The sequence below is a fragment of the Zonotrichia albicollis genome, chromosome 6, assembly GCF_047830755.1.
Source record: "Zonotrichia albicollis isolate bZonAlb1 chromosome 6, bZonAlb1.hap1, whole genome shotgun sequence".
NCBI classification, from domain to species: Eukaryota; Metazoa; Chordata; class Aves; order Passeriformes; family Passerellidae; genus Zonotrichia; species Zonotrichia albicollis.
This window is the reverse complement of record NC_133824.1, coordinates 24,879,657-24,907,475: the sequence shown is the minus strand read 5'-3', so window position 1 is coordinate 24,907,475 and position 27,819 is coordinate 24,879,657. Positions and strand designations below refer to the sequence as shown.

The window sequence follows — 27,819 nt, the reverse complement described above, 5'->3', positions numbered from 1 at the left end:
AAACTTCACCCAGCTTTTGAAAATTACCAGTGATGGAGTGGGAGGTCACCCTGCTTTTGCTGTTGAAAAATGCTGAGACCAGCTGAGACCTGACTCACCAACCCCAAAAGCAGACATCACAAGGATGTGAAAAACCTGTGTATCCTGACAGCTGCTGGCACAGGCAGAGATGTGGAAGGCAGGTGTTTCCTGAAAGAGCAACCAATGATTGGTGGTACTAATAACTTATTTTAAGATGAATGATGCTCTGTTGAGCTAACATGACTAGCCTGGGAGCAAGTGAATTCCATTCAATCACTTTATGTTGTAAAAACTCAGTCCCACTTTTTAATGGCAGGGATTTCTAGCACCCCCAGAGGTGTGTGTAGATTCTTTAATGGAATGAGAATGCTCCCCAGGGTTACTCCTTGAGGCTGAACCAAAGAAATCTGTCACTCATGTGGGCAAGTAAAATAACAATAATTATTGAACTTCCTTTAAGACCATTAATTTAATAAATAAAGTACTATAATAGCATTTTTAACCATCTATAATGTGCCTATATAATTCTGAGTAAAACATCCTTTAGTCTAATCACAAGACAGAAAAAAATATTTTAAAATGGCTGTGTAATGCAATATTATTTGTGTATGTTTGTTGAAAATAAAAGCAGATGGTGGAGGACATACATGTTTAGAGTAAATCAAAGCATATTCATCTAGGCTAACATACTCACATTATCAGTGAAAACAACTCCGAGCTTCCAAATGTGGTACTTGGTATCAATGGAGCTTAGCCTAAGAAATAAACAATTTGTGAAAAGCATAAATGTCAAAAATAAATATTGAATTCTCTATTTATAAACATGCACTAGTCGTGGCACTTCAGGGTTTTTTTGATGAAGGTGATGATATAGATTGTTCATTTTTTGAGTGATCCAGGTACTTCATTTTTTCAGAGTATTCATTAATTCTGAGCACAATAAAGAGTTTCTAATCCAACAAAACTGATGTAACAATTTCAGGAAGAATGACACTCCTATATTCCAGAGTTATGCCAAAACTAGTGAAATGCAGAAGACAGATTGTTTAAATTGAGGAGGTAAGTGTTCTATTTAGTGTAAATTATTCCCAGAATAACCAAGAGAAAAGGTAATGCCTTCTGCAATATTCTAAATATTTTATCAGCCATTGGATGGCATGCAAAGGGAAATCTCTGTTGTGCATCTTACACATTAAGAAAACCAGCTCCTGTAGGAGCATAGATCACTTGGGACTGGGACAATTTCAAGCTCTCGACTTACCGACTAAGTAAGGAAAACATCTCTGAATCTGTACTAGACACCTGTTATCTAGGTATTATCAGTTTTTCAGTCCACTGGTTTATAAACTTTGTTATAAGACCTTAAAAATGCTGCATTAATTACTGTTTAAAATGAAAGAGTGACCAACTATATCAGTCAGCATAAACTCACTGATTTTTTTCCTTACTTTTATAACACAACTGTATTTTGAAACAAACAAAAAACTGTTTCATTTTACTTCCACACTAGGAAGACTCATCCTTTCGAATTCTCCATCTTGAGGAAAACATCACAACAGTTTCAAAATGAAATCCATTTTTGTCTTTGATGATGAAATTATTCCAACACATAATTTGTCTGTGAAATTTAGAAATCGTACCATGACACCAGTGATGCCTCTTCTGGTTCACTCTCTTCCAATGGACTAAAATCAAGGGCACTCTTGTCCAAACCCAGAAGTTCTGCAATGCGCTCTGCTCCATATAAATCTCCATACTTGTTAATAACCTAGAAGGGGAAAAACAGAAGGTTTTGATCACAGAAACTCCTCAGTGACATTCACCTAACTCTAGACCAGTAGTTTTCAGGAATTAAAAACGAAGTCCTTCACAATTAACACTACTAGAACAGTAAGAGCTCCCAGGAAACCCGGGGAGCATAAAAAAGAAAATAGAAGCATTAAAGGCTATTATCTGAAAGCTTATGTATAATTTTCTGCCATTTAAGCTGGCATGTTTTTCTTTTTTTAGGGCAATGAGGGGGCTTTGTATCCTAAAGATGACAATGATTGCAAATTAGACCTGCTGGCTGATTGACAGCACAAAGTTATTTCAAATGTCTGAGTCTAGGAAGGAAACCACAGCCTTCTGTCTTCCTCCTTCCTCCCACCTACACCACAGCTGCCTTTTCACTGAGATATTTAACACAACAACTTCCATAAAACAAATTCCAGTTCTCTGTTATTTCTGTATTTATGTGTACAGAAGCATGTGGATATCCAAACTGACCAAACAGTAGATTATTGCCCTGGAAAGCATAATAGAAATATAAAAAGCCTACCTTCCGTTTCACAAATTTGTCCCAGTAATTGTTAGGGAAGGACCTACATAGATAAGGTGAAAATATTTCAAATTATTTAATTTGTTAGGGGAAAGGAAATAAAACAATGAAAAAAAGAGAAAATGCCACATTTCTGATCATTGCAAATTTTTTTCACTCACTGCACTTCAAATTAGGAGACTGATTTTTTTTCATGGGGACAACAGCTGTTATTAATCATAATTTACTGCAATATAATCTTTCCCCTCCAAACCCTCTTTGTTTTTCCCATTTGCAAATGTGACTGGCTACAAAAGGTTAGCAGGATAAATACTATCACCTGATAAGCTTAACAATTCCTTAGCAGCAGGTTAGTCACTGTAATATCATTCATCTACTAAATAAATACTTTATCACCCCTAGCCATAAAAATCAAACCAGATTTCAGGGAAAAACTAGGAGAATCTTAAAGGATAAATAATCTTTTAGTTTATTGGATTACATTTCAAACAGAGGCTGAACACTTGAGAATCAGTCAACAGTTTGCCAACAGAATATATAAAAATCTCGAACTTGCCAAGAAAATTCAAGATCATTGGCCAATATAAAGCAAAGATATAGATATAGATATAGATATATGTACAGATATAGATATAGATAGATATAGATATAGATATAGCAATATCCTGGAACTCATTCTAATGATCTTACTATCTGTTATACCCATTTTGAGGAATGCCAGTTAGCAGAAAACAATACAAAATTTAAGATTTTTCTCTCATTATTTCCTGGAAATAACACTGAATTGAGAAAATATGCAGGAATGCAAAAAAAAACCAAAACTACTTAAACTAAAGGACAGTATTGTTAATATAAAGTCAATTCTAGCACAAGAAAAATGAGATTCCACAACAATTCTGCTGGGATGTGAGACAAACTTCCCAATGACTATGCTTCAACTTTTCCCTTTCTGAATTGGAATTCTGAATTAAATTAATCCAAATAAAGGCAAATGCTTCTAGTAACTCAAATGCATGGTATATTCTGCTCCAATGCTCTGTATTATTTTTTTTTTTGCTTGATTTGTCAGGCTTTTAAGCAAAATGTGTCATAGTGTAGCCAGCTTGTGTCTATCTCTTACAAGAAACTCCAATAATTTGTCAGGGTACATCTTTCGTACTTTTAATTACTTTTTTTCCCATTATAGAAAGCGCATTTCAGTTTATACAGAACACTGGGTACCCTCCAGCAGTGGTTATTCTGGTTGTACAGTACTTGTACTAAACCTTGAGACTCAGTTAACATTAGAGGGAAGGATTAGCCTGCTTAAATTAGTCTTAATCTTTTGTTTAACCTCAGTAGACAGTGCAACATGCTGAGAACAGACTGTACGGCATGTCATTAGCGATAAGTTGACAGTGTATTTCATTAATTCTTTCTTCTGTTTGCTGAAGATTCATTTAATGGATATCTGGATGGGTTGCTATCAATAGTGATACAAACTGGTTGGAAAATAAGAAAGCTCTCCAGTTTCCCAATTAGCTTTGGTTGTAACTTTAATAATATGTGCTAGTCCATATTGCTGAATGAAATTAGGAAAAATTCTTGATGCTTAGGTGTAGGAAAACAAAGCATTCAAGAATTTCCAGTATTTTAGAAATCCTAATCATGGAAGCATAGATGGAAGGGACCTTAAAGATCACCTGGTTCCAGCTCCCTGCCGGGGCGGGGCCCCCTTCCACCAGAGCAGGTTGCTCCAAGCCCCATCCAGCCTGGCCTTGAGCACTTCCAGGGCCGGGGCATCCACAACTTCTCTGGGCAACCTGTTTAAGGGCCTCACTGTTATAGTAAAGAACTTCTTCCTAATAGCTAATCTAAACCTGCCAGTACATTCTGAAAAGCAGCCTGTAGTCAAGGCATTTTTTCTGTGGGAAGAGAGCTGACTTGCTGTGTTAGTCTGTGCCCCTCCTACAAACTGCTGCAGCTTACCGAGACTCTTAGAAACAGTATACAACCACTACAGTATTTGCTAATGCCACAACTTGGCAGATATTCCTGTCAGACCTACTCAAATTCTAGGAATGCTATTTTTCAAGATTTACTCCTCTTGTCATATACAAATTTCTTTACCAAAGAATGGGAAAGAAAGGGAGTAGAATATATGCACTGTACAAGTGAAATAATCACTGGAAAGGATGGAAGTTATCTTTTTAAAAGTTACTCAACAGAGACTAATATGTGAAATGTCTTGGAGAGACATTTTGAGGTAAAATACCTAATCCTTGCAAACCCTAGAAAATGAGAAGGAAGTGGAATATATGTGTTATCATAGTATTTATTAAATAAACAGATAATAGTGGATTTTGCATTAGAATCTACTACTGTAGCATCTAAGGGGCTAAATGCATTTATTTTAGATGAACTAAGTGACATGTGGACAGGAAAGGTTCTAGATCAGTGGCTAATGTGCTATAATATTAGTTTACATAGAGTCCAGTTTTACTTACGGAGTATTGATAACAAGGCGATCCCATTGTCCTTTAATATCATCCTCAGTTGGTTGCTCAGTTATGTATAGTCCATCAAATTCCAGCTTTCTAGCCACCTCCTTTTCTCTCTTGAATACAACCAGAGGGACCTGTGAAAGTGATGGTGGCCATTTTTGTAATGGTTTATGTATTTTTGGTTCTTTGTAACACAAAAATGTGAGACCAAACATCACACTAGAATCTCCCACACTAGGCAGATCAATGCCTAGGCAGCCTCTGAGCAATGGCCACCTCAGCAGTCAAGCCCCAGCCCTCCCCACACACAGCTTTTTATTGCTGAGCATGGTGTTGCATGCCATGGAATATCCCTCTGGTTGATTGGCTCAGCAGTGCTGGCTGTGACGCCTCCCAACACACCTGCTGAGGGATGCACAGAGTGGGTAAAGCAAAGACAGAGCCCTCACACTGTGCAAACACTGTCCAGCAATAACCAAATGTGGCTGTGTTACCTGCACCGTTTTAACCACAAATCCAAAACACACACACACACTGCTAGGAAGAAAGTTAGCTCCGTTTCTGCTGGCCAGAATACAGGAGGAAAACATCTCCTTATTGAGCAGTGAGAATTTGTAAACAGCTAGGTACAAATGCTATTTCAGCATTAGCACCACCAACCACCTTGGGACATAGCCAATGTTTAACAAACAGAGTAGCAGTAAGATTAAGAACTTGCCTTTAGGCAGTAATATCCAATCACACAGACAAAGGAGATGACAGTATGAATAACTGCTAGTGCTCTGAGAGCAGGTGCCATGTAGCCAGTACTTTCTTCTAAAACAAAAAACACCATGCCCTCCTCTTCTTCCTCTTCAGCAAAGGAGTTCCAGAGATTAGAGTCTTCCTCTACTTCATCAAGTGGCTCTTCTGTCACCTGAGAAAAATTCAAGCATGTTGAAACCAAAATAAACTTTAAAGTTTTTCCTTTAATGACAAATGATGTTTTCAAAGCCTGCTCAAAGAAGATGATAGATCATTAGCTTTAAACATTCTTCATTTGCACAGCATAAGTCACGTCATGTCACTGAAAAGAAAATTTGGAGAAAGAAAATACAGGCAGTTTACAAATCTCTCTAACAATGCCGTAGCAAAACTAAAACATATGAAAAAGTTATGCAGAAACTATTTCTTGGAAGAAGCAAGGATGAAAGGGTTATCTATTATGACTGGGGTTATCTATTATGAATTCTGGGTTTTTTATGTAATCTATGTAGTTCCTGATTGCTCGAGTCTAAAAAGAAGCAAAATTTTAATATAATTTTCATATAATCAACAGTGTACACACTGTCCATAACTTTTTATTTCATGACTCAGTTTAGAGCTTATAAATTATGTACAGTATTTCATCAGCTGACATACTGCCCTAAATTCTTCCAATGACTTTAAAAACCTGCCCTTTAAAATGAAATCCCTATGGGTGCTTTTTTGACAGCTTTGTCTGAAAGCTAAAGTCCTGTTCAGTCCTGTTTGACTCCCACTGACCCTTTCTTATGTATGACAGATGGACTTGCACTGACAGACATGAACTTTTGTCCTTGCTCTTCAACAGAACGGGTCGTCGCCCACCAGACTCAAAGAAAAGCAGAAGAGAATGGGGAGAAAAGGACACTGACATAGACAAAAGCAGAATTCCACATGTATATTTGAAGTCCATCTTCTTTAACCTTGTGGGAAAGAAAGAAAGGAGAAAGCCCTAAACAGCCATGACATCTTTCTCCTGGAATGTGCATTCTGCCCAGTTTCCAAGAGCCTTGTACATCTTTACCTGCCCTGCCTCTGAGAATGTAACTGTGTTATAGGAGCTGCATTTCAAGGCATTTGAGAACAGGACTCAGTTATTTCTAGACTGAATGTTCAGCCAGCTGCTTTTGTTGTTGAAGTTTCTTGTTTAAGTAACAGAATATGTAATAGAATATGTAATATTGGAAAATACAAGGTTCATCAGCTTATTACAACTTTCATTCTATATCTAGGAGGGGAAAATCAAAAGGTCCAGATTTCAGGATAAGGATAAATCAGAACTCTTCTTACAGACTTCAGTGTGGAAAGGGGGAAAAAAATGAGGCTTTTATGGATGGGAATTCTCTTTATTGAATTCTAACCTGTTTCTTTTCAAGGCTGTGAAGATTCATTAAAGAAATTGGATTAATTACAGAAATTTCTTTAGTTGGAAATTAAAGAAAAAGAACAGGCTGCTGAGGATGTTTTACTCTGTATCATCTGGTGTTACATACCAGAACCTGAAACAACTGTATATTCAGGTGAACCTCTAAGATTAAGTTTAAACTGTGGATCTATAGCCTTCTTCATTAGCGAGCTAGACAAAAAGAGCTGTAGCCTACTATAAAAAAAAGAAGTTACTGAGAATAATCAGATTAACTGAAGTCTCTTAATATCTTGAGAACAAATAAAAGAAAAATATTTCAACAGTTTTGACATTTGAATTATTTTAGTTGATTTCAATTTTCACAGAATAAGATCAACAGTCCAAACAACAACAGACTTATGTGATTAAATGGAAAAGTGCCTAGAAATTCAACTATAAAGGAGAAATTAAATAAATTTCTTTTCATTCAGCCTGAATAAAATAAAAACAGAGTAGTACAAACATTAAATTATTGTATCTTCTGGTACTAACAAAAATATTTAAAGAACAATGTTATCTTACCTTGTAAAACAGAAGAATAAAATTGATGGCAAATGCAACAAATAGAGCAAGAAACCTTAAGTTGTAAAAATTTCTTGCCAAGTAATGCTGAAAGTAAAAAATAAAAAGTAATTAAAGGTAGCCCATGAGTAATACCAAAAGAAGAAAAACAGATAGCAAGATCTTTAAAACAGTAAATACATAATTGTGTTTCCTTCATACATCAGTTATAATGAGCAAGAGCATTTCTTGGTAGCCTATTCCCCTCTTTCATGATAAATGGAATTTAAATAATGGCCTTAGAATTATAAGTCAGAGAGTCTGAAACAGAAAGTGTGGAAAGATATGTTAGAATACTGCAAAAAACGTGCTTGAGAGTTTTCAGAGAACTCAACATTTCGTGGTTTTAAGAACAAAGAAAAATACAAAGTAGAGTGAAAGACTCTAGAAGTTAGATTATGGAAAATAGGGAGCTCCTAAAAAGGAGCTCAGGAGCCTAATCTGTCCTGTTACAAATTACACACAGAAACTCTCAATTGTATAACTCTAAAAAGTATTATAAAATCACAACAGACTGACTACAGCCAATCATCTGAACACTGATACCCAATTTTCCTTTATGATGACATTTCTCTCCCAATTATCAAAAAAGGGTTCTATAAAGAAAATTCAATTATTAAAGAATTTAAGACAAACTTACAAGCATTTTTGTCTGATAAATTTCCAAAGCTTTGAAGAAGTTAGCCATAACAGCCTCTGGTTTCTCAATTTTTTGTCCGTGCCTTCTCTTCTTTTTCTTCATTTTTCCCTCTTCTAGCTGCTCAGATTGTACTTCCTTTGCTTTATCTTGTTTCTCACCATCTTCCATACTAGAAGAAAGGTTAACTAAACAAAAATATCTAGCCAAATGTAAATGCATTAATTTCAAATGAATTTGAGTTCATAAATTTTGGCCTTAAAATTTAGTTTTTGTACTGTTTGTAGCATTAGAGGAATGTAGTTACTAACAAAAAAACTTCAAAACCTGGGCTTCCATATGTGTGACATGATGTTGAGACATCAATAGGATTGTCTTAAAGTATAGACCTTTATGAGATGCTTAAAAAATTAACTTAGGCAGATAAGAGAAAGATAAATGACTCTGAGGTAAATATTTAAACATGAAGCAAAATGGAAAAAAATATGTAATAATGTATAGCTTTTGAATCTCTTAGAATCTCTTGGACACCTTTTGTGTGTCTGTGCAAAATATTTTAATCTTTTACTACAATGTGGCTGCAGCTCCAGGCAGACAGGATGCTCCTTAAAAGTAGGATGCTGCTAAAGCAAGGTAAGTATTTTAAATATTGTTTAGCAGTCATATATAGGATGACTGGACAAAGGAATGTATCTGCTGTCAAGATCTGATAAAACAGCAATAAATAGAAATAGTTGGGTTAGTGAAATCTTGAGTTTTAATGATCCAATAAAAATTCCATGAAAATTGTAGTGGGTAGTAGGGAAAGCAGAAAGCATAATAAGTTGCAGAGGTTTTTAAGACTGGTGCTCATTTTTAAAGGAAGTTATGCGAGTTTTTAAAGAGACAATGGCCACAGATCTATAAATGCATAATTGTCAAGGGCCACAAAATTGCCATTGTGTTGCCTAGTGACATGGTCTGCCATCTTTCAGTATATTTGCAAAATACTTAGGATGTACCCCTTAGTATATTTTCAAAATACTGATGAGACAAAGTGTACATAAAGTTCTTTGAATACTGAGCATTTCTTGTGTTATTTTGGCCAAATTATTTAGCATTAGGAAGTACCAAGGAGTTAAACAGGAATTTTGTAAAATTAACTTACTCAGCCTTCTCAGCTTCTGCTTTTCTTTGTGTTCCAGCTTCTTTTGCAATTTCAGATATCTGGAAAAAGTATTTTAACTGTCAAAATGGATCCATTCAGATAAAATTCTGGTAACTTTAGTTATTGTCTTCTAAGAAACAAACAAAACAATTAATAATATTTTTATAGCACTTTACACTTTTAGTGTTTGATTTTTAAACATAGCTGGCTCAGGCTATATTTTAACAGTGAAAAAGGCAGAATTTTTTCTGTATAATGTTATCAATATTCTAACTAGTCCAGTTGACTGAAAAACTTAATTATACACAGTGATCAGGCAAATTATGTGACCAGCTGAGGATGAAGGTAACTACACCCAGATCATACCCTGATACAAAGGTCACCCACAAAGTGGAGTTACTGATTGAAACTAGAAACAATATATTAATGTTATCATCAAAAATCTGAAAAACATTTCTGTAATTATCAGATATTACAAAACTCAATTACTTGGCTGTGATCAAGTAATGCAACTGAAAACAAATACTTAAATAACTTCTACTTACACAATGTTTTCTTCAAGCTGTTTATCTTATCTGGGCTGATGGTTCATTAAACCTTTATTGGCACACTACACAACCCTCTTAAGTGTTGTGTTTACAGCTTTCCCTTGAGATAAGGAAAAACCAATGCAGAATTTAACAGATGGCTGACTGCAGCAAAGAAGCTGGGGCCTGGATGTCACATACCTTTAGGCTGGGTGTTACAAGATCAAAGTAAACTCATTTCAAATGCAATTTGAGTATCTAAGCTTCAATGGAAGTCCAAGAGATGCAGGCCCTGACTCAAAAAGAAATCTAAATTTGTCTCCATTTCCTTTTGCAAAAACCTGTCCTAACTCAATCCTCTCCTGTATCCTCTTGAAGTGCTTAAGACAGCAGTTTTCTCTTGGTCCTACATTTCTAGTTAACACATACAGAAGAAAAATGTTAATGATAAGCATTATTATGGAGATAATAAGTTGTGAAAGTAATTGAAGTATACTATGAAAAAATGGGGTATGCAGAATAAACAAGACCATAAATAATTTAAAGCAAAAACTGTGACTAGAAATTTGCTAGCAGTTTATGTTTTGAATAAAGTCCAGATGAACAGTAACAATTTACTGCACTGAAATCTAAACACTGGGCTAAAATTTCCTGTTGGTTTTCAAATGTGTAGAGATTATAAAGTAAGTTCTTACTGACAATATATATTAACCAGTTAAATATAAAATAAATCTGTTATTAAAATTTAGTAATTTATTATTATTGTAATTATAATTATTAATATTATCTTAAAAGAAATACAAAAATCTCTTTAATTTACCTGTAATCTTTTTTTCTTATGAACTGTGTTTTCCAAAGGCGTTTGGATCTCAGTGCCAAGGATTTCTGCAATATCTCCAAGTCCAGCATCATGACCATGTTTTGATCCTTCTTTCTTTGTAGGAATGCCAAAAATGTCTGCAATTATGTCAGCTTCTCCCTTTTCACTCTTCACAAACTCCCCGAGTTCAGCTCTTATGCCATGCTCAGCACCTTCAGCTTTTTCTGCTTCCATAACATCATCATGGATTCCAAACTGTGTTGGATCAGGCATATCCCCTAATATTTTTGTAACTTTTATGTTTTTGGCTCCTTCAACCAGGCCACCCCCAAATACAGTGCTCCAAAGGATCTGGAATATCCCCCACACTATAGAAAAGAACATTTGGAATGTCCCTACAAATAGGATCCAGAAAAAGGAGAAAAATACTTTCACCATCTCTTTTATTGTCATCTTTTTTACTTTCCTGTATTGTTTCCTAAGGTTCTTCACAGTGACCATTTTCAAAAAATTGGCAACGTTCTTTTTCACTGCAACACAGGCCACTGCAAAAGCTGAAGCAGGTTCCAGGGACTTCTCTTCTTCCTCATCATCTCCAATATCCACTACATAGGCAGGCTCTGCCTCTTCCTCCTCCTCAGGCCTCTCAGATGAATCTGTTTCAGAGATCTGGGATGCTAACTGCATTTCAAAAATTGTGTCTTCACAGAAATTCACAAAGAGTTCCATTTTTTCTTGCTCTCCACCTTCATTTACAACATCGAATATGAACTGTCTTTTAGATTCCTTCACCTGTGGCTTCTCCCACTGCATTCTACTCGATTCACTGATTTCAAAATAAACTCTTTCTATTTTCTTGGCCCCACCCATTATTTCAATACGGCCAAGGTATGGTTCAAAGTAATTAAGAACACTTTCTGCAGGCTCAAGTAAGCTCTGAAGGCGTGGATCATTAGGCATGTGCTCTGAAAGGTTTGTAAGCAATACCACTACATTAAATCCAATGTCTTTGGCTGGTTCATGGAATCTTTCCACAAAGTCAACATAATTGAACATGTCATTTTCATCAGCTTCTGTACAGGACAGCAGGAAATCAATCTCTGACTGTATGTATTGCTTTTGAGCCTCCATTGATTTTTGAAATTCCTTCTTGGAAATGATTCCTTTACCATCTGGATCATACTCTTTGAAGGCATCTGAATTAGTCAGATCTTTTAACTTCAGGAACATGTCAAAGAACTTCAAAATCATTTCTACATTGCTAGATGATTCTACAAGCGTGTCCACCATTTGTTTTCCAATAGTTCCATTTACAACGTTACCTAAGTAGTGTGTTATAATAGAAGGTTATTTGACAGCTACATTTTAAATAATGACATTTCATATTTCTGCTGAAAACAGAACAAAAATGTTCTTAAATCTTAGTATTTTTCTTCCAACATGCTTTTCCCTAGCAGTCCTATTTCAGGACTATGTATATTCCAGAATAATTCTTAAACAAATATGAAGAATGTCTTTTTCCCCAAAGATTAAATAAAGGCAACTAAAAAGCCATTTAGAAAGATGAACATAATAATTGTTCTTTACGCTAGGAAGTGAGAATAGTGCTTTACAATAGGAAAGGGAAATAATCATATTTGACCAAAAAGCAAAATAGGTCCAACCTTCAAGCAGTGACAAGAGCATCACTACCATATCCTTTAGTAGATCTAGCAGCTCCTTAAGCAATTCAATCTGAGCAGAGTCCTATTAAAAAACAAAAACAAAAAAGGACTGTAAGATTATTTTAAATTTGTATTTATATGGAAAACTAAATAAATTTAGAGAGAAAAGGTATCAAAGATGATCAGCTAAATTTCGTTCACATTATTCAGCAACATTTCATTGTCATTGTATTATGATTGCTATCAGAAGTCTAACACAACATGCAACTTTGTGCAGCAGAGGTATTAACACCATAAAGTTAAGTTTTAATAAAGCATTGAGTACCAAAGTGCAGGTAAGGGACAGCAAAAACAAACAAAAAATATTCGTTGCTACACAGATCTGAAAGTATCTGTCTCAGAGGAAATCCATCCTTTTTCACTTCACTGGCAATATTTAATGGCATCATGCATTGCCACTAGTTTCAAAAATCTGATTTACTTCTATAGGGTGGGAAGAAATCTTTTAAGTCAGAGGACAGCAGAGACACTGAATAAGACGGGAAATTACTCTCTGCACTGTTGCATTTAGTGCAGAGTTCGAGTGCATGGATGCATTAAGCAGAAGTCACAGAAGAACACAGAATCCTGAGGCTGTGGAGTGAGACTGTGCTCTGTACAGTGAAATGAGCAGCGCCTGTGCCCCCATGCTCTGTGTCTTTGATTAATTAACTGGATAAGTTGACCAAATATCACACTCCCTCCCTCTTTGGGTCTTTCTCAGCTTTTCTCTTGACCTGCTTATGTTCAGTGCTTTTAATGGTGTTTCTGCTCTGACAGATCCTCCAGTTTTGGCAAGAGAGAGAAAGGGATCAAACTGCCACATTTGTTATCAGAAAGGTATAACTGAGCTGTAAATGTCAAGTTTGGTTTTAATGAAGGTGAGTGCACAGACAATTAATGTTGAAAATACCTGTGAAAGTTTCATTTGCATATTGGCAAACACATGAAGAAAGCCAACAACTGCATCCCACAGCCTACTATGAGCCAGACTCTGTTGATTACCTATGCAAGGGCCCTAAAAAAATTAAGAAAAACATATTTTTTATTTATGTCAAATAAAGCAGAACAAATCAAAAAGAAGTTTCAGGCAGCCATGAAGCTACATGAGAAGGTTTTCCAAGATCTCTGGGTATCTAGTGCACAAATACCAAATGATATCCTGTTAAATACATAGCTGTTTGCATGTTTTAGTTCTCACTTTACACTGGTCCAGTCATTCCATGTAACTTTATCAAAATTTCAAAAAATTATGTGCAAAGCATTTACAAATTGATGAAAGAACATGGTCATGCTGTGTGAGCATGGAACACCTCTGTTAGTATCTTGAGAAACACATTCTGTTTACCTGGATATATTCTGTAAGAGAATTGAATATTTGTTTGGTGACAGCCAAAGCTTTAGAAAAGTTACGTTGTCCTGATTCATCAATGACATCCTTTCCTGAATAGTACCAATAGAAGTCACTGATGGATTCCTAAGAAAAAAACAGTGTTACATTTTCTAGGTTTGAAGTCTCTATGCAGTATTTACTGCCTGCATTTGTATCACCAAAATTTAATCAGTAATTCAGATGAAATTTAGCATATCTGTGTCAATCTATTTCTCATTGCAATAATATTTTTCACTCTCTTCAGAAGTGAACAATGAAAACCATTATCAAACATCTGATTCCACACAGAATTCTGAAATGTCATCTGTTTTCAAAGGAAAAAAGATACAAAAAAACTAAAAATTCTTCATTTTAGATATCTCTTAGAGACAATTTTCATGTTTGATTCCAATAAAATGTGAATCTAAAGAAGTGAAGGAAAGCCAATATGTTATACTCCATTTTCATCTGTTTTTTCCTCACCTGAAGACGCAAGAGATAGTCAACAGTACTAATGATAATATTCACTGTTGTGGTATTGCCCATCTGGGTACGTAAGTAATTTTGAAAATCTGAAATAAGAAGTGATTTGTGCTTGGTTAGTATACAAAGGAAAACAATACATTATTTTTCTATTGTCATGGGGAGCGCCTTCTTTTTAAATATCTTGTTGGATACAGATGCTTATGTTGTAGAAATTCAGCTTTAGACCCAGGGTACATATAAGTGGACCATTGTTATCCCGATGACTTGGAACAGGCTTTACTAGTAATATGCTACACATCAAAATTAAATTAAGACTTAAAAAATCAAATTGAATTCTTCAATTCAAATTGTTGTCATGCCAGTTTCCCCTCAGGAAACTTAATGCATTAGAGGAAAACATTGGTTCTTATTGCCCTCTGTTTAGGAACAGACTCACCACACATTTTCTACAAAATTAATTCAGTTCTCTTACCATTGTTATGCCCTTCACAGAGAAGTTGCAAAAATCTAAACAGATCTCGAGTAAATTCATCATGCTGCAAGACTTTTTCACCTTCAAAATATATAAATACAATGATTATGTGACAATTGCTATGATTAATTATGCACAACACATAATCCTACAGTAACCTTTTAAAGTGGAATTTTTATAAAAGAACCAGTATTTAAAAGCGTTAAAGCAATTTAAAAGAAACAGACTTATAATAATGAAAAGAAAAACTGAGACAGAAAAAGCAGAGCCAAATTATTTAGCACTCCAATGCATCCATGGTTAAAAAAACAACACTAATTTGAAAAAAAAAAAGGCAACAGGATATATATCTAATAAGTAAATTGTTAGTCATAACTAAAATCATGCCTTAAATATGAGTGACACTTCTTTAGTAAGCATCAAACTCTTTATCCAAGCTAAACACACAACCTGCTGCAGACCATAAAGCTAAACCTAAAGATATCTGAGAAGATGCAATGAGAGATTTCTCTCTGCATTTGCCACACACTTTTGCAACAATAGTATCAAAAACTGTAAACCCAAACATACCACGCTCACGAACGATGACTGTGGATCAAAGAAAAATAACAAGAATACAAGATAAGAATATTGGAAGTTACAATATTTTTCTTAAAAATTATTGCTAAAGATAGTGTAAAAAAAAAAAGCATATTCAGAACCCAGAGCCTAGAATTACTTGTAGTAAGTTTAACAACAGAAACCTCAAGCCACAGTAAACAACAGTTCAAGTTAAAGAAGGAAGCACAAATAATGTTTGAAGCACTACTGGAATCAATTTCATTCTACTTACGAGTTCCTTCTTCAGTGACCATTCCCAGGCCTTCTGCTTTATTCTGTCTCTCAAACGCATTCAAGTCAAGAACACTTATATTTAAAGAAAAGAAAAACAACAGCACAAACAGGAAAAAGGACTATAGTAAACAATGGAAAATCATTTTCTTCTACAAAATTTCTAGAGGCCTTAAACTACTACTCTTGACCCACAACAACATGCATCGCTTCATAATTTATTTAATGCTCTTAATAAATAAATGAGCTTTGGATGAAACTCAGGGTCCAGTGTCCAATTCTGACAAGAAATGAGTCTCAGGTCATGTCTCACCATTTACCTAACTTCATTCCTGATAATGACATTCACAGTGTCATGTACAAATGAGGAGTGCAAAAGGAGCCTGAAATATTACTCTTTATGTTGATTTAGACCTACCACTAAAGGAGAATACTGCCGTTGTTTCTCTATCACACTGTTTTCCACTAAGTTGTCACTATGACTTTTATTATGTTGTTTCTGTATATATTATTACAGAATATTACTATATTATAATATAACATGGTTATATTGTTCAGAAAATGTATGGAATTTCTGATTCTATATGTATGAGAAAGAAATGTAATCAGAGGTTCCATCTCTTCCAAGGTCAAAAGACACTGATATATGAATTTTATTTTGTTAACTTGGCATAGCTCAGCATATGGAATAGCAAATCATGATTCTTCTCCCCACCCAGTTAGAATACTTTAATTCAAACCTCTAATAAAATTCTATTATTTTCTAATTTTAGTTCAGTTAAATAGAAATGCAGTCACATATTCAATCTAGTGGCATCATTAAAAACAAAAGCATTTCTTAAAGCATCATTTTATTTTCTTATAATTTCTTATCTGTTCAAGTAATTTTATCAATACCTCTTTTAATGAAGTCCTGAATAATACACAATTGGTAATAATATGACAGCAGGGCCTGTTTGAGCAAATCCCTGCTAAAGTGTTCTACATGAATGAAAAAATGACAAGGCAGATATTACTTAATTAGGCTGCAACTATTCAACAATAATTTCTGCAATGCAGGTCACAATTCTTTCCACATTTTATCCTCTATTCATACAGCTCCTCCACTTCTAATTCCCAGTCTACTCCTTCAGAATGCTTCTGGTTCTTTTTTAAAAGGCTGAAAAATTGAGGTTGTCTACTGTAAGAGTAATCAAAAACACCAGAAATTTTCTATCTTATGCATGGGAGTCCTTTACCCCAACTGATTTGAACTGTTTTATCAAGGGAATGGACTACTAGAGTCTCACTGGTCACATGCCAACTCTAACAAAGCTGATATATATGCAGAGGATTCACAAGAGACAGCGGTTATGCAACTCGCCAGAAATGTGCAGGAACTGAAAGCTTAGTAAAGCTCCACTGGCCTGTCTCTCCCTTTGTGGTGGCTCTTCTCCATGCTTGAAACCTACCAGACAAAAACCTTGAGGGATCTAGGATCAGTAAAGGAGCCATTACATTTTACTTTTCTGTCTCTTCAAACTAAGTCTTCAAAGGCATGTGCAGTCTTTTGCTTTATTTTCTCCCTTGGAAGAATACTCCAAAAGGCTGTTTCTGTGATTCACAACACTTCCCACAAGAGTTCTACAACCTGTGACTCCTGTAATTTACATCTAATGCATCCACCTGAACTAAGCAGTAAGCCAGTGAATATGAGTAAAACAGAACCTGTAATAATGCGACTTATGGTTTTACCTGCAGGACTGCATCAAGCCAGAGAGGCTTTGAAAAAATCCAGCATCCTTTTTCTCCTTCAAGTAGTCTAGCATTTTCTAAATGTTGCATATTTTTGAAGGGAAAAAATACAACATTAACAATATGCAATAAAAAATAACTAGCAATTAATTATTAATAGTATTTATAAACTAAAATAAAATAGTAAAGGTAATAAATGCCCTTATAATTAATGATACTGAAATTATAAGAATTCAAAAGTTCCTGAATTAGTTCCTTGAAATGCAAATCACTGCAAAAAATAATATAATTGCTCTTGCACCAAAAATACACTGACATTTCTTCACTGTTTGGCTTAAAATTAAGTGCATTAGCTTAAACAACAGGATACTAAAATTGTCAAAATTGCTTGCCTCATTTATGCAAGCAAGACTCACAGTAGTTGGAAATGCATTACCTGTTGCACTATGGTGTTTCCACCATTTAGTATAGCAATACCAAGTTTCAGTGTTTCAACAACCATGGGTCCTGTATGACCTGTCAAAATAAGGATACACTCCTTAAAACCTGTAGTTATGAACTCTTCAATCAGAAACGCAATCTGGAAGTTTTACTTAGTGCAGTTGCTACTGGCATTTATTTTGGCTCATTAAGTGTTGTATAGAAGCTGTTTATGATAGTTACATGATAGGTACAATGACATAACACACCTGTGTGTACCTCAAAGATACCACAGAGCATTACCTTTGCTTGCACTGATCATCTGAAGGACCATCTCAGCAGCTCCACGATCGTGCAAGCGAGCTTGCTGATAGAGAGTTCTCTGCTTTTCCATTTCTTTCTCCTGGGTTTGGGAACAAAATGAGAACAGACTACAGATTGGAATGGATTCAGGAAAAATAGGAAGATGAGAAATCTGAAGTTGTTGAAGACCATCTGCCTCCAAAATCCATGGGTTGTTTGACTCCAAAGTTTCAAAACACCCCATCTTTCTTTAATGTGAATAACCCAGTAAACCAGCTTGCTGTGTTCAACACACAATGTGTTGTGCTATTTTTGCATTTATTCCACTGGACATATTTAAAGTACTTCCACATTAGATTATGAGAAAGAAATGTTATTTAAACTCTCACCTCAAATGTCTTTTCTTTATCTTCGTCTCCCTCTTCTTCTTCCTGACAGCTCTTTTGATGTTAAAAACAGAAATCACAAGATCTTGCTTATTAAGAAACATAATGCCTACTTTTGCTATACTATTTCTACAAAATTGCCAGATAATTTTTCAAGCAATTACTGAAGGTATTAAGAAGATCTTAAAAACATTTAATTGCAAATATTTGTGCTTATCTGCACTAAGAAGCTGACATTCCCTAACATGTGAGTATTTCAGGGTATACATCCAACTACATACACACCCTGTAACTGCAGGCTATATAACTTTGTGCCATATCTCTATATCCATGATATTTCTCTTCACAGTCAACCTCTCATCACAACTCAGCTGTAATCAATATTTTGCAAAAAACTGACCTACCTTTGACAGGCTTAAAGTATTAACCCAAAAATCATTACCCAAAGAATGAAGATAACTAATGTGTTTGAACTGCTCAGGAGTTAATTATATGAAAAAAAAAGTGTCAAGTGAAAGGAACAGGACTGCATCTACTGAAATGTTATAATACTGCTTTAACATAGGAAATTTCTCATTATACATATATTTAAAACTCTGAACTGCATTTGCTTCAATAAAAATATAGAAGTTATTATCAAACAGTCCATGTAAGAAACAGAAAGAAAATATTTAAGAAACATCTAAAATCAATGGGAAGTACCTAAATGCAGTGAGGGATGGAGCTTGAAATTATGTACTTACCTTTGCCATCATGGCAGAATAGGCAATATATAGAGGATCATGTCCTAGATTGCTATGAAGAGTAAAAAATATTTTAATGATATTAATTTTATGATATATTAATATAAAGAATTCATATGCCTTTTTTATTAAAATGCATTTTATTAAAGTAGTCTATTTGATAAGTTATTAATCTTGAAAATTGTGTCATGAAGGACTTCTCTTATCTAAATCCAAATCTCTAAGTTTTTACTCAAACAATTTAAAGGTATATTTGTGCATTCAACTTAGTCATTTTGGGTCATCATTAGCTGTTGAAGGTGCAGAAAAGTAATATGGAAATATAAATTAGAATAATTATAACGGTTAGATGGAAAGATTTTATTAGTCATACAGAAAAAGTATATGAAACTCTGGAATACTCATAAAAATCTAATCATTCTAATCAACAATCTAAAGTCAAAACAGAAGCTGGCAATGAGATTCATAAACATCAACAAAACCTTTTCTGACTTACCCTGTGAAATGTAATGAATATCAAAACCAAGAACACACATTTATTAATTACCAGGAGAAATCAGGGCAAGGTATTCTGATTAAACCTGCAGTTCCTGTAGAATTCATGTTTCCAAGAGAAGTCATGCTCAATCATTTCTGCATTGTGTATTTACCAAGCTTTTAAAATGTCAAAAATAGTCAATATTTATCTCAATGTAAAGGTTCTACTCAGTGTAAATGCAGGAAAACTCTAATGAAACTAAGAGGGAAAAAGAGGGAAAAAAAGAGGGTATTCACCATGTACAATGAACAACACTTGTGTTAAATTCATTTGGTAATGTTTCTAAAAATTCAGTTACTTGTGCTTTTATTCAATGGGCTTTTCCACACAGCTCTTTTACCTTCTCTCTGTAAGAGCACTGCGGCTAAAATAGAGGATAATCTGATGAAGTGGATCAGGATGCTTTTTCTCAGTCTCTTCTTCTTCCTCTTCATCTTTTTTTGGAGATGTCTGTCTCAAGATTTAGAATATAAAAGTTAAGCTTCATAAGCAAGAAAAAAAATCAGTAATTTAGCTTAGGAAAGGATTTCAGTAATTTTATTCTATCCAATTTACATTAACTGCCAGTATTAATCTTTTCAGGAGTTTACAGCATAACATGTAACTCCTGAAACAGGCAACATTATGTGCCTGTTTGATTCTGAAGAGATAAGAATATATGGTTTTTATTCATTATTTTTGTAACTTTAGAATTTTCTCATTTGCAAGATATTGAGAAGGAGACTGGGGAAATCTTGGGGAAGCCTTATTAAAGAGAAATCATGCATCTCCAGTTGAATTGAAAGGAAGTTCTAGCTCAATTATTTTGTAGTAGGTACTGGAATAATTTTTAATAACATCATCAGATACATCCTATTCAGACTAGCACTAGCCACAATCTTTTCATATATCATTTCCAAGTAACCTTGGTTCAATTAATGCTCATTATTGCAAATTTCAAACATTTTTTGGCAGTTAAAAATATAACCTAGTCAGAGCTGGCCAAAGATCAGATTATTACCCTTACCTTACTTGTGTTATCACACCTTTGTACAGTTACTAGTTATTGTAGATTTATTGTAATTACAGTAATTATTTTAATTATAGAAGTTCAATTCTCTAGGAAATCTGAAAGAATTGCAGGCACTGCTTTGATTAATGGCCTCATTCTTTCCTTAGCAGGAAGCAACAAAGTAAATCACACTGACTGTATAATTGTCCAGAGCATGTGAAGAATATCCCTACCCATGGCAGGGGGGTTGGAACTAGGTAATCTCTATGGTCCCTTCCAACCCAAGCGTTCTGTGTCTCTACAATATCAGGTATAATGGCTCTTTAAAAAGCACAACATGAGTGCTTCTGCTAACACTGAAGCACTTCCTGATGCATTTTCATGTGATCCATGAAGCTGTATATTAACTTTCCTGGTGTTTAGAGACTGAGGAGATAAGCTCCTTGGAGGTATTTTTGACAAGTTAACTACACAGAGGGAAGAGAAAGAGCACTAGGCATTCTGAACCGATGTTCACTACCAAAATCCCGAAGTTTACCAATCACTTTTATCAAGTACACAGATAAACTGCATTTTTGCTGAATATGGCTGCATATATTTACTTATCCTTATGATGCATCAAAAAGGAAAAGAGCAAAAATAATTTGTATCAAAGCTGAAAATGTTAAAATTAATTATGCATAAAAAAATTTAAAAGGGAAAAGGATCAATAGTATCAAGCTTTAAAAACACCCCATAAAACAATATATACAAACATAGGAATTCCCATAATGACAACAACAGTCTGACTGTTCATCTAATCCATTTCTCTTCCCAAGAATGAGTATCATGTAGCTCGTCTGAAGGCATAGATCACCTTAATGCACTTCAGTGTGCATCAAAGCACAATGTCTTTTTGACCACAGCAGAAAATGACCTTATGCTATGAAGCATAAGGATTAATATAAGTTTATGCATACAGTACACAAAAATTAAATATATTTTATAATAGATACATAGAATACACACTGAAGTGGGCATTGAAATATATGCCCAGTTATGTCAGTACTTACAGCCAAATCCTGAACTAGTTTCTCCTCAAATGAATATTCCTCTGTTTCTATCCAAAAGTTCTGATAGCCATTGAGGAAGAGGTTAATAGAACGGTGCCTGGGGGGGTTGTGAAAGTGAGATCAAGAGGGGTAACGGAACAGAGTATAACAGCTCAGATGGTTAATGGTTAGTAAGGATACTTATTTGTACAATTCTGATCCTCTGATTGGTCAGTGAAACAAAATGCAAAACATAACTAACATTCAGTGACAAACCTGCAGATACTTTTGAACATTCTTACTGTTTTTATACGCATATGTATACATTACTTTTTATTTTGAAGGCTAAGAGAGGCCTAAAATACATGATACATGAGACTGCACGACTGATACCTTAATGCAAGCATGGGAATAACACACACTTGAACAGACTGAGAATGAGTGAGTGCGGTATACATTTACAATGTGTAAATCCAAATTACTAGATTTAGAACATCAAGACAGCAGACACTGGCCATCAACACCAAAATAACTATCAAGTGCTTTCAACATAGTATCTAAAGACAATCATTGCCTTCTTCCACAGAAAGAAACCTAATCTAAGTTTCTTGTCTTCCAGTTCTAAATCAGGGCAGTATTAGCATGTCCTCAAAGAGCTGCATTAGAAATATAAAAACCTGCTCTATGAAATGACCAAGTTTAGAAAACTCTAAGTCATATTAATTACTACTTATACTATTTATTAATTTAACTTTCCACAGAAAATAAATTCATGGCAATAAGACTACACATAATAATGGCAAAATAAATCTGTCTTCACATCATTTTGGGGAAAAAATTGTTTCTGAGCTGCAGTACATGAGGCTAGAAAGGCTGTTCCATGCAGCCTTTTCATTTACTTTTATCAGTTGCTACCAAGAAAAGCTATAAAAATGCGCTACATATCCACCATTAAATAACTTTTAAATACAATGTGCACATGAATCAGTATTTTATAATGGAATAGCTGTTGAGTCAACACTTTAGGCTCACTTGCTGACACTGGTGTTGTTTTATTATAAAATTTTGAAAACTGACCAATCAGAATCCCCTCTGAAAATTGTACAAATTCATGTTTTTATGATAATATCAAATCATGGCTGGGAAGGAAGAAGTGGGCGCATAAGCAAGAGGCTCTCCACAAGTTACATTACCGTTAACTTGAGTATAAGCCTGTCATACTGAGTTTTTTCATGTACTTTTTCCAGCCAAACACGTTGAAAGGTGCTCAGGAAGAAATTGCTAATTTTGTGTCTGAAGAAAAGCATATAGGTTTTCATTGAAGAAAGGCACAAGTTAAATTCAATAAAGTAGTCAGATAGAATGTACCGTAAACCGTGCTTGAAAAATTGCCATGTACAACTTTGCTGTATCTATGTGCATATACAGATGACAGACAATAAGACAAAGTTTTTTCAAACTAATTTCCTTGAAACATCAAACATAGACACATCTCAGAGAAAACACTTATCACATAACACACTTTTTCAAAGCCATGTACATTCAATAAACACAGAGCATGAAGAATTAGTACTTCCTAACTTAACTGATGTTTAATTTAGTGAAAAATATATATTTTTTAAATATAGCTATTTGTTTTGTGTCTACAAAACTTTTCATCCAAAGGAGTTCTTGGAATATTTGTGGCAGAAATTAAAGTAATTTTTAAGTGATTTAACAAACACTTTCATATCAATAGACATGTCTGTTTCTGAAATATCTTACTGAAATTCCTAAAAACTGATAGACATTAGAGTGAATTTTGCAGAAAATTATCTTCAGCTCTGAGATTAAAATTAAACTATACTGAAAGCCACCTAAATATCTGGAAAATTTTCAAAAGAGTAAGCTTATTATTTACTGAAGATTTATCTTTTCTAGGATAAAGGAAAGGTTAATACCATAATATTTGTTTACTGCACTTTAAATGAATTGATTCTAGCATCAAAGAACTAACACTCCCAATACAAAGCTGCAACTAAAATGAAGAAATAGACAAGATAGAGGGCTGCATTTTAAACTCAGGATCAAAGAGATTTAAATAGCTCCTAGAACAAATCATACCCCACTCGAAATAATCTCCCTAGGGTTCAGGCATGTCTGAGCAACACTGTCAATTTAGATGATGGAGATTGTTATAATAGTGTGATTGCCTTATTTTCCTGTCAGGATCCTATAATTTATCTAGGAAAAAAAATGACAATAAGCTAGTGAACTTTAAAACTTTGGTTTGAACCTATCAGTTGAGCAATATACCCAGAAGTTTGCTCATGGCAACAGGATCAGGATAGATGACCTTTAAAGGTCTATTCCAACCCAAACTTTTCCACGACTTTAAGATTTTAAGTTTAAACTGTGTTTTCACTCTTGTTTGTTTTGAAGTGCAGAGAACACAATTAATTGACAAAAATACTTTTATGAGGGTTCATTTTTAGCAACTACAAAATGAAATAGCAGGGTAGATTTGCCTCATATTCATATTTAAAATAGGAGTCAACTGCTCCACAAAATCTACCAAAATTTTGAGAACAAAAAGCTTGAGAAAAGTTCTTAACATAAAAATATTTTTAAAAAAATTGCAGACATGTAAATGTTCAATTTCAATATGGTATTATTCCATATTTTATTGAAAATTTAAAAGTCAAGAATTTAAAGATTCATAACCCACTTTGCCTCGTCAACCTCAAATATAAAAAATAAAAGCGGGTGCTTTGTAAGGCAAAAAAAGGAGGAGCCCTTTTAACATTTGGGTGGTCATGCATTTATTCTAAACATTTTAAGAATTTACAAACACAGAATATGGTTGTGAAAAAAAAATTTGCTCACAAAAAGTTGTACTGAAATGGTATTTCTTCATACCACTTCCTCTTGTTTTGCCAAACACAGCTCTTGAACATGCAAGGATTGATTCTGGGTGGTTTTTTATGTTGTTTTTAATCCTCTCCATTTTTTGGTTCTTTAAAGACGGCCTGGTGGTAGCATAATAACTTGGAGAAGTTATTATAGTCTAGAACTACTCATTTTTGTAAAGGAAGGTTTTGAAGGTTGTGTGCTTTTTATGGTGTAAACTGCCTTTGTATTTCTCCTGTGCAAACCTAATATTCCTCAGGTGTGTTAGTGGCATAGCTACAGACCTTCAGCTAAAGACCTTTACAGCAAGTGTGTAAATTTGCTTTAATAAATGGATTTTAAAATTCAACACAACCCTTCAGTTAAAGACTTTGCCAAAAATCTTTGAATAATGATATTACACACAAAAAGTGAAATATTGCAGAAGGAGAGAGGCAAACCTAATTAAACATGTGCTTAACTTTTATCTGAATAAAACTCAGTTTTTTTGAGAAGAAACAGAGTAAAGGAAGTTTCTCCAATGATATATCATCATATTATTCTGCTTAAAGCTGCGGATGGATCCAGGCACAGGATGCATTTTATTTAAGTATTTGTGGTATATGCATTCAATTGGAATAAGAAGCAGAGTAACACAGAAGTCTAAAATATCATTGTGCAGTGCTCTCTGCACTGCAGTGTTCCAACAGTCGCTTTAATTCATATAACATTCTGATGTAGTAGCTGAAGACTGGCCCAGACAAGCTACAGAGCATGAAGTGTTCATGCAAGAGGAGAGGAAGAGCTATACAAAATTATAAAAAAAAAAAGAAAAAAGATAAACACAGGAGAATAAAGACTAAAAAGAGCAACAAATCAGAGACAAAAAATGGACAGAAACAGCAACATCTGAATGGTTTTCACAGACAAGTTGAGGAACTATACAGAATAACTGACAAAAATGAAGCATGTAATTCTTATGGTGTTTTCCCACTCAGGTTATTTGCCATGAGATGACTATTTTGCTCCTGTGAGGAATTAGCTGATGACTAATCAATTCTTGTCTCTTAAAATTACATACACCTTAAAATCAACAAACACCTAGGTAAACACACAAGCAGTGTTTGCACTCAGTAAACAATGCAAACAAAAGTTGTGAAGAAATAAACTTTTCAGCCACTTACCTTGGCAGGTTGTATAATGGTGCCATTCTGAAACATGCAACAACAGCCCTTTTGCGTTGTTTTGACAGGAGTTTGTGCCAAACAGCTTTTTTTGATCTCAGTGGTTGTTCAACCTATAGGAAAATATCCTCTACTATATGCAATGGAAACTTTTTAACTTTCATCAAAAAATTTTCTATACAGCTAGTGGTTAGCTAGTTAGCAAAGTAGAAAATGTTACCAATGCTCTGCATCATCTGATAAAAATGTTCTTTTGGGGTTTTATTTTTTTTATTAACAAAGAAAAATACTGGGGACCTTCTATATAGAAATCTCTCCGTTAACTCAGACAAGAATATTGAAGATGTTAGAATACCTCATGTGGTATTCTTGGTAAATTTCAAAAGTTGTTATTTTTTCTGTTTCTAACAATGCATCTTCAGTTGTTCACGTGAAAATATTTGTGTGTTATATAATTTGTGAATGGAATGGATTAACTTCATGAAGGAAGAGCACAAATTCCTTTATTTGAATTGCATCAACTGGATGAACAGGCAAGCAACTCAAAAGTTGCTACAGCATCCTATGCTGCAGAAGTTGGAGACAGGCTAAATCAATATATTAAAAATAAGTGCACAAGCAAACATCTCTTCCTAAAATCAAAATGGTTTTCTGCTACAGCATGGAGATAATGTGTGCGCTTTACTTCGTATGACTGTTCATGCAGTTTTGCAGAAATATATCCTGAGCTTTCCCTGCAGCTAAATGAAGGCACTTCAACAGATTACATTGAAAACTTTCATATATGCACATCTGTATGTGCATGGGTACTTGCATGCACGTATGTACAAACCCCTAAGTTTTATCTGGACACTTTAATGATGGTAGTCACTGTGCTTTAAATAATCTCTACTGGGAAAAATCTCTTTTTTTCAAAATTAAACACAGTATAGAAATTTGGCTTTTTACCTGCTCCAGATGATACAGAGCAGCTGATATCCTCTGCACACGCTCCACATTTTTCTCAGGGTCAGTAGGTCCATCACTCTTTAAAATGTCTTTGTACAGATTTAGCTGCCATTTCACAGCTGGATCATCAGACTGAAACCCAACATATTTTATTCATAAGCTGCTGAATGAAGGCAATGAATTTGACCAACACTACTTCTACTCCCATCGTATAATAAATAAACTTATAAATATTCTCAATTTCTGTCCCCTTTCAGACCAAATTAAGATCTGCTAGCTGCTCCAAAAAATGGCATTGATTCCACATATTATTGGGCAATTGAATTAAATTCTTAAGCAAGGTTCTGTATTTTTATTTCATTAAACCAAATAAAGTACCTTACAACTTACTTATTCCTTTTAACTCCATTAAAAATAAGGAAGCAGATTTAGTACTGGGATTGAATTCAATTTGCAGAACCTTTGTACTGAGAGTGTAAAGCTGTTTTTTGGAGTCTGGAAAAGACAGCTGGAATTTCAGTAGGTGAAGAGTTATAGCCAAAGTTTTTGTTTTTTTCTTTTTTTTTTTTTTTTTCCTTAAAGACAGAAATAGGAAAACCACATTAAAGTACTTCTTGTGCTCATTTTAATTTATGCAAGCATAAATTTATAGCAAATGGACAGTCAACTTCCATGACAGATAAGTGAGTTACTCTTATTGTGTTCAAACACTGTAGGCAATGATCTGAATTATTTTTAATTTACAGATTGATGAGGACTCCATATTGGTATTACCTTTGACTGTGTATTCAGCATATGAATTGTAGGAATATAAATGTACTTGTAAAACTCACAAGTGCAAAAATGACAAAGCTTTTAATATTTTATTATAGTCACTTTAAAATGCATATATTTTTACAAACACCTAATTTAATCATTATTGAAAGCTAGATTCAAGCAGAAAAGCTGAAGTAGTAGAGTTTCAATTTTATTTTCTTCTTGGATCAAGTTGTAATTCTAAGTAATTAGAATTCTAAGTAATTAGACCTTTAAGACTACTAGTATCTCAATTCTTTACACTTGTCCTATTCTACAGATCTTCCAGAAATTTTACCATACCAAACAA

At 34.3% G+C, this 27,819-nt stretch overlaps 1 protein-coding gene across 7 annotated transcripts in view; it reads right to left on the bottom strand.

Moving 5' to 3' along the window:
- RYR3 (ryanodine receptor 3) overlaps positions 1–27,819 on the bottom strand; it is a 193,985-nt gene that overhangs the window by 7,608 nt on the left and 158,558 nt on the right. For all 7 annotated transcript variants that reach the window (XM_014266442.3, XM_074542790.1, XM_074542789.1 and 4 more), the window contains 25 exons: positions 26,715–26,846; positions 25,767–25,879; positions 21,736–21,832; positions 20,033–20,142; positions 19,155–19,206; positions 18,415–18,465; positions 18,026–18,125; positions 17,739–17,818; positions 17,303–17,379; positions 15,570–15,643; positions 15,308–15,325; positions 14,738–14,818; positions 14,263–14,351; positions 13,756–13,884; positions 13,321–13,425; positions 12,369–12,450; positions 10,705–12,026; positions 9,358–9,416; positions 8,214–8,382; positions 7,535–7,621; positions 5,543–5,740; positions 4,828–4,958; positions 2,342–2,384; positions 1,662–1,789; positions 716–776 (listed from right to left, as the gene is read on the bottom strand). In XM_014266442.3, the coding sequence (XP_014121917.2) occupies positions 716–776; positions 1,662–1,789; positions 2,342–2,384; positions 4,828–4,958; positions 5,543–5,740; positions 7,535–7,621; positions 8,214–8,382; positions 9,358–9,416; positions 10,705–12,026; positions 12,369–12,450; positions 13,321–13,425; positions 13,756–13,884; positions 14,263–14,351; positions 14,738–14,818; positions 15,308–15,325; positions 15,570–15,643; positions 17,303–17,379; positions 17,739–17,818; positions 18,026–18,125; positions 18,415–18,465; positions 19,155–19,206; positions 20,033–20,142; positions 21,736–21,832; positions 25,767–25,879; positions 26,715–26,846 (3,588 nt within the window). The remainder of the gene's footprint in view (positions 1–715; positions 777–1,661; positions 1,790–2,341; positions 2,385–4,827; positions 4,959–5,542; positions 5,741–7,534; positions 7,622–8,213; positions 8,383–9,357; positions 9,417–10,704; positions 12,027–12,368; positions 12,451–13,320; positions 13,426–13,755; positions 13,885–14,262; positions 14,352–14,737; positions 14,819–15,307; positions 15,326–15,569; positions 15,644–17,302; positions 17,380–17,738; positions 17,819–18,025; positions 18,126–18,414; positions 18,466–19,154; positions 19,207–20,032; positions 20,143–21,735; positions 21,833–25,766; positions 25,880–26,714; positions 26,847–27,819) is intronic.